This window comes from Pipistrellus hanaki (assembly GCF_964339955.1).
Source record: "Pipistrellus hanaki genome assembly, chromosome: 7".
NCBI lineage: Eukaryota > Metazoa > Chordata > Mammalia > Chiroptera > Vespertilionidae > Pipistrellus > Pipistrellus hanaki.
Window position 1 is genome coordinate 2,184,419 of NC_140509.1, and position 7,287 is coordinate 2,191,705.

A 7,287-nucleotide genomic window follows, 5' to 3' on the forward strand; every position below is an offset into this window, starting at 1 on the left:
GAAAGACAACGCGCTAGCTGATTGGCTATCCTTCCTTCACCTTCGCTCATCCACTACCCGCTTCCGGTCGCTCTGGGCACATTTTCCGCCTCCTTGCTGAGGAGGCGGGACGCGCGTGCGCAAGACCGGAGAGACTAGCACCTCCCTTTCCTTCGCCTTCACCACTTCCGTCCCCGAAAACATTTCTCATCCTGGATTGGCCGAACGCGGCCGGCGCATGCGTACTGTGGGAACCTCGGCCAAAATCGCTTTCAAAATTGTTTAAAAGGTAAACTATAAGGATACGATTTAAGAATTATAGTGACTGGTTCTTCGAAAACTCAGTTTTGAGGCCGAATTCCACTGTGACGCAGTTGAAATTAGCTTCTCCATGACCCGCCCCTTTCTCGCTTCCGTCCTGACGCAAGTGCGTGGCCGCCGGACGCACTGCGCAGGTCTTTGCCCTGTCCTAGTCCGTTTCCGGGAGCATGCGCAGTTGCCTTGCCGGCCATTCCTGGTTTGGGCGTGCGTCAAGATGGCGGCCCCCGTGGTGAATAAACTGCTGAGGAGCCTTCCTAATCTTTCGTCCTTCAGGAGTGTCTACGGAGTTCAGGTAACTCCTTGGAGCAGATTTTGTACAACTTCTAGGCCGTCGCTCCGCTTCTGGGAACCCGGGAGCGGAGACTTCCCCTAGTGCTTATACCTTCGCTGTCTAGGCAACACTTTGCTTCCACCACCCTCCCCAGCCCTTCCTTAAATCTCCGTGCATTAAAAAAAAATGTTTTATCGATCTTTTACAGAGAGGAAGGGAAAGGACAGAGAGTCAGAAACATCGATGAGAGAGGAACATCCATCAGCTGCCTCCTGCACATCCCCAGTCACAACCAAGGTCCATGCCCTTGACCGGAATCGAACCTGGGACCCTTAAGTCCGGAGGCCTCGCTCTATCCACTGAGCCAAACCGGTTTCTGCTCTCCGTGCATTTAAAAAAAATGCTCACCGGAGGATAAGTTTATTGGTTTTTTTTTTGAGGAAAGGAGAGAGAAAAACATCCATCAGTTGCCTCCCGTGCGCACCCCGCACCAGGGATCGAATTGGCAACCTAGGTATGTGCCCTGATAGGGAATCCAAAGTGTATGGTGTATGGAGGACGCTCCAATCCATTGAGCCATCCCGGCCAGGGCTCCGTGCAGTTTTTAATCTCCAGCCAGGGCAAAAAGCCAGGTTTAGATCCCATCCTCTTCCCAAATTGGCATCTTGGCTAAGTAACTAGGTGAGGAATGGCCCCTCCCGACCCTGTCTTGGGCAACCAGCTCAATTCTACAGATGGTGTCTGAATCTGTGATGCCCTGGAGTGTCCTTGGGTTCCCGGCACGCACTTCTACCAGCCCTGCTGTCTCTCAGTGAAGCCAGGACACATTCTCTCCACCTGGTGACCGGCGTCTCGGCCCTCCATCTCACTAAATCCGATTATCAGAGCATATGAGAAAGTTTAACTCAGTCCTTTGGATTGAGGTTTCCCTCCAACCTCATGTACTCACCATTCTGGTGGTTCTTGGTGGGGCAGGGCACGGATTTGGTGGGGCCTGGTGAGATCGGAAGGCTTGCCCAGCTGCCACTCCCTAAGGGGACTGCAGAGTGGTGACGGGGGTCACAACGGAGCTAATGACAGGCCTGGTAGCTTTAAAGCTGGCGTTAGGACTCGTTTGTTCTTCCCTATGGAATGTTGACGTTCAGCTTTTATAAAGCTGGGGAACGCAGTGATCCTTGAGCGGACAGCTGGAGGTGCCCGTGCTGCACATCCCTTCCGCGCCATCTTACTGCCAAGGAGCTAACGCCCCACTTTTCCTTCCTTCGCCCTTCTCCACCCACTAGACTCAATTCACCCCAAAAAACAGGAATACCTTATATGTGCCTGGTTTTTAAGTTGCCCTCTCCACCCCAATAAGATGCCTCTCGGTCTCATGTACTAGTTATCCTCTGATATAAGCATCTTTCAGGACCCAGGTGGAGATTGGGAGAGTGATTGTTGATAATGTCAGTTTAACCCCAACAAATATGCTATCTTCCACACGTGTGTGTGTGTGTGTTTGTGTGTGTATCATATAATGCTATATTCCATTAACACAATGGATGTGTGTTCCCCTTCTCCCTGAAGTATTGGGAGCAAAACAGTAGAATTTTTTAAAAAATATATTTTTTATTGATTTTTTACAGAGAGGAAGGGAGAGAAATAGAGACTTAGAAATATCAATGAGAGAGAAACATCGATCAGCTGCCTCCAGCACACCCCCCACTACGGATGTGCCCACAACCAAGGTACATGCCCTTCACCGGAATCGAACCCGGGACCTTTCAGTCCGCAGACCGATGCTCCATCCACCGAGCTAAACCAGTTAGGGCTGGATTTCTTATTTGAGTTCACTTTTTATTATCACCCTTTTATAGGTTCCCTTCCAAACTCTTAGCACTGAAGCCCCCCTTGAGGAAGATTCTTTGCCCATTTCCCCTTATGAGAATGAACCCTGGAAATACCTGGACTCAGAAGGTAACTCTAAGGGGGGAGAGGGTACTTTAGGGTGTGAAGTAAATGGACAGAGACAGCCCCTTCACCCTAGCATTTGTGGTCTCTCAATTCAGAATACCAGACCCGCTATGGTTCTCGCCCCGTCTGGGCTGACTACCGACGCAACCACAAAGGCGGAGTACCCCCACAGAAGACTCGGAAGACCTGCATTGTGAGTGTCTGAGAGTGGCACACAGAGGGGATGTCAGTGGGGTGGGGACCACAGTGACAGCGGCAGTGCATGCCTTCTGGCAGGGCTTGGAACGCTGTCACCTGCTGCTTTCCTCTCTCTGCAGCGCAAAGATAAAGTCGCTGGGAATCCCTGCCCCATCTGCCGGGATCACAAGTTGCACGTCGACTTTAGGGTAAGGAGAATCTTGTTTCCCAGAGAGGGTTTGGAGCCTCTGTATGTTGCTGAAGAGATTGCCTGGCACTCCTGCACCCCATTTTGCACTGGCTTCCTGGAACTATAAAATCATCCTCCCTCTAGTCATTTGCCCTCCCCTGTGGACTGTACTAAACCTTGTCCCAATGGAATTGACAGTTGGAATCGGCAGGCAAGAAAAGGGCTTGTTCCTAATGGGATAACAACGCCCAAAGATTAGTTTTATCCATCGCGATTATTAGCAAGGAGATCGGACTGGTTTTTCCTGAGGTTTTATTCCTTGTCATGTTGCTGTTTGGTGGCAGGCTGAGTCTTGCAACTGGAGAGCAGGTACACACAGCTCTCTGAGGAGGACAGGACTGGCTCCTGACGGAATTAACCGTACAAACCTGGCCATGGGAGCGTGCTCTCCTGCGTGCAGTGTCGTGGCAGACAGAAGCTGGGGCTGGTTGCTGTGGGAGCTGCAGGGCCTCTGTCAGCGGGGGAGGGCGTGTGCCGTTCTCAGCCCCTTTCTGACGCGGGGGTAGAGGAGTCCAATAGGGAACTTCTCAATTTCCACTGTGTACAACCTAGAATAATAAAAGCCGTAACATGCCAACTGGACGGACGGTCTGCCAGACGAAGCCGGGCTGTGCGGGAAGCCCCGGTCTGGTGCCAGAGGGAGCCGGCGCCGGCACGGATTTTATCATCCGGCTTCTATTGGTTAATAAAAGGGTATTGTCACTAATTTTATACAGTTAGTAATCACATCACAAGGGAGAGAGGAAAATTACAGATTAATGGTGTGGATGACTCTGCCTTCCATTCCAGTTCCACAAACGGACCTGCGCACTCCTCGGGCCTCGTTTCCTTTGGTTAACTTGCTAGCTGAGAGTCATTCTATATTGTCAGCTTTAAGATTGATTGGAGTCCTCCATACATGCACAAGACAACACAGACTATTTTCCCGGTGATCTCAGAGAACGCCGCGGTCCCCGGTTCTTTGCATGAGGGCTGGTTTTAGAGGAGCATTCTGTCTAAGTCTCAGTGACAGTGTGGGGGTGCATGTGAAGTGGGTGAAAGACCAGGAAAGGGGAGCTGTTTGCTGGAGTTTTCATGACTGTGTCCAGTCAAGTGATGGGACTAAAACTGGGACGTGGAGGAGGGCAGCAGCGAGAGGCCCCGAGGGGTTCAGTCATGTGTGGTGTGCAGGGACTGTGCACTGCTAGTCTCTCAGGGTCCTCCTGCGCTCCCCCACTCCCTTCTCCACCCTTTCTCACAGAACGTGAAGCTCTTGCAGCAGTTTGTCTGTGCTCACACGGGCATCATCTTCCATGCGCCATACACAGGTGAGCCCCTCATCCTGTCTCCACCATAATAGCTCTTCCGGAGCACTTCATTCGGCCGACAGCAGGTATGATGGCTCCTGCCATGGCATAAAAGGTGCAATCGGATCTTTTGGAAATCGTGGCTTACAGGGGATACTCACATGCTAAAAACGTGGACAAAAGATGCAGGCTAGTGTCATTGTAAGCAAAACTAAAGATAGATCTTGAAACGTAAATGGAGGTGATTTTCTTTAGGACTCAGTTTTTTTTTGTTGTTGTTGTTTTTTCCCTTTTAAGAGAGAGAGAGAGGAAGGAAGAGGGGGGTATAGAGAACTATTCACAAGAGAGTGAAACAATCAGCTGCCTCCCACACGCCCAATCCTGGGGATTGAGCCCAGAACCTGTGCATCTGCCTTGACCAGGAATCAAACCAGCACCAGCCACACTGGCAAGGGCAGGGCTCTTCACTTCTACAGAAAGCTCAGTGGATAGAGCGTCGGCCTATGGACTGAAGGATCCCAGGTTTGATTCTGGTCAAGGACACATGCCTAGGTTGCGGGCTCAATCCCCAAATAGGGGGCGTGCAGGAGGCAGCTGATCCATGACACTCATCATTGATGTTTCTATCTCTCCTCCCTTTCTCTCTGAAGCTTTCTTATAAATTTACTATTGACAATTCAATTAGATTTCCCAAATTTGGAGTTGCAAATTTAACAATTCAAGATTACATCTGGCCCTAACCGATTTGGCTTAGTGGCTAGAGGTCGTCCTTTCGACTGAAGGGTCCCTGGTTTGATTCCCGTCAAGGGCACATACCTTGGTTGCGGGCACATCTCCAGTAGGGAGTGTGCAGGAGGCAGCTGATAGATGTTTCTCTCATTGATGTTTGTATCTCTCTATCCATCTCTCTTCCTCTCTGTAAAAAATCAATTAAAAAAAATTTTTTTTAAAAGATTACATCTATTAACGAACTTCAGCCATGGCTGACGCTGACTTACTGCAGCGTACATTGGTTTTCAGTGTTTATAACTGCTTGCAAGCTACAGTGGCAAAATTGAGTAGTTGAGACAAAGACTCTAGGACCTACAATGCCTAAAACATACATTTTGCCAAGCCTGCTAACAAGATAAATTTGCAAAATATTAATCTCAACTTACCATTTTGGAGATGGCAGCATGAGTGGTGGAATTCGGTTTGTCAGGGAGTTTTAAAAAGTAGTTTGAAGCTCCTGTCAAACTGTAAGAGACTGAAGACTCTTGCTACTCTCTCAGATTGCCTTCCCTGAACCTGAAATCCTTCCTTCCTTCACTGAACTCTCCCAGTTAAGCACACTTGCCTTTAAACATATATATATATATATATATATATATATATATATATATATATATATATACTTTTTTTATTTTATTCATTTTTTACAGAGAGGAAGGGAGAGAGATAGTTAGAAATATCGTTGAGAGTCATCGATCAGCTGCCTCTTGCACGCCCCCTACTGGGGATGTGGCCACAACCAATCTACAAGCCTTTGGCTGGAATCAAACCTGGGACCTTGCAGTCCGCAAGCTGATGCTCTATCCACTGAGCCAAACCGGTTAGGGCCACACTTGCCTTCTGAATTATGTTCTGTTCCGTTTTCAGCCTTTGCCGTTAAATGGCTTCTCTAGTAGCTGGCACTCCTGAGTGCGGGAGGGAGGGTTTCTCCCCATCGGGCATGAGGGGCCGGGAGAAGGGCAGCCGGCCTCACCTTTGGAAGTGCTCCCCGTGCCTGGCAGGCTGAGCAGTCACCTTTCTGTTCTCAGGAGTCTGCATGAAGCAGCACAAGAAGCTGACTCAGGCCATCCAGAAAGCCAGGGACCACGGTGAGTGGAGGAGGGCCCAGAGATGTTTGTTAGACACCGGGAAGGCGGCTGAGGGCTAGAGAATAGACACCGCCTATCTGAGAAGTTAGCACCCTCATGTGCTTCCAATCTCTATCACTCCCTGTCCCTTAGGCCCTCTCTTGAGTCTGTTACCTTGTCATCGTCCCCTGTTCCTCCTCTGTCCTTTTTCTTCCCTCTTTTTAAGTCCCAGTGCCATAAGAGGGTCTTTGTATACATTTCTAGCTCTGGCTCCATAATTCTTTCCTATAACGTAGAGAAAGGGACCCTCCATGATGGCAGGTGCAGCATCATAGCCTGGTGCGGGGCTGCACAGCTTGGGGGCAAGAGCCCGCCCGCTTCCCACTTTCCCTCTCGGCCACTCGACCTTGGGCAGTGTACCCAGTGGCTGTGACTGCGTCCTTCTTTCCTTTATAGGTTATTTCCCTTCCTGGCTCTCTTAGCCTGGACTATCCCCCCACCTTGCTCCCTTCCCTCACCTCCTCTCTCTTTTTTAAATCCCCTAGGTCTCCTTAGTTACCACATCCCCCAGGTTGAACCTCGGGACCTGGACTTCAGTAACTCGCACGGAGCTGTGAATGCGACTCCCCCGGCTCCCACTCTGGTTTCAGGGGACCCCTGGTACCCTTGGTACAGCTGGAAGCAGCCGCCGGAAAGAGAGCTGTCCCGCCTTCGTCGACTGTACCAAGGCCATCTCCGAGAAGAGAGTGGCCCCCCACCGGAGTCCATGCCGGAGGCGGCGCGCGCCGCGGGAGCCGACGCCTCCACTGAGCGCCAGGGCCCCCCGCGGCCGCTGTAGCGCTGTGGACTGGAGGGGCAGAGGGCGTGGGGGACGGTGCCTGGGAGTTAGGTGACGGTGCACCCTGAAGCACCGGGTCGGTTTTGTGGCCACGGCCGGCCCAGCCTCAGTGAGAGGAAGTGACTGAGGCTGGGGGAGCGGCAGGATGCCCGCGGGAAGCCCTGCTCCCCACGCCTGCAGCCGGCCGGCCAGCTGTGTGCCGCCGGCGTGGCTTTCCACAATAAAGCGCTGTGTGCGGATGGTCTGCGGATGGTGCTGCTGTGGGAGGGCGGCCACAGCCCTGGGATGGGCGCTGGGGCCCCTCTGCCCGGACCAGTTGGTGGGCCCCCAGGCCTGAGCCTGGGCGGGGGGAGGGGGAGGCGGAGCGCCCTGAG

The 7,287-nt window shown here is 51.7% G+C and overlaps 1 protein-coding gene across 1 annotated transcript; it reads left to right on the top strand.

The window, feature by feature from the left end:
• The first annotated feature begins 442 nt into the window (after positions 1–442).
• Positions 443–7,157, top strand: MRPS18B (mitochondrial ribosomal protein S18B). The gene is made up of 7 exons (XM_084889104.1): positions 443–592; positions 2,428–2,527; positions 2,620–2,717; positions 2,842–2,910; positions 4,192–4,258; positions 6,037–6,096; positions 6,621–7,157. Exons 1-7 carry the CDS (start codon positions 515–517, stop codon positions 6,911–6,913), a joined length of 765 nt encoding a protein of 254 aa, XP_084745230.1. The 5' UTR covers positions 443–514; the 3' UTR covers positions 6,914–7,157.
• Positions 7,158–7,287: the final 130 nt, after the last annotated feature.

Coding starts and splice junctions, on each gene's coding strand:
- MRPS18B (XM_084889104.1), top strand. CDS start 515: ATGGCGGCCCCCGTGGTGAATAAACTGCTGAGGAGCCTTCCTAATCTT. Junction 2,718..2,841: donor AGACTCGGAAGACCTGCATT/GTGAGTGTCTGA, acceptor CTCTCTCTGCAG/CGCAAAGATAAAGTCGCTGG. Junction 6,097..6,620: donor CCAGAAAGCCAGGGACCACG/GTGAGTGGAGGA, acceptor TAAATCCCCTAG/GTCTCCTTAGTTACCACATC.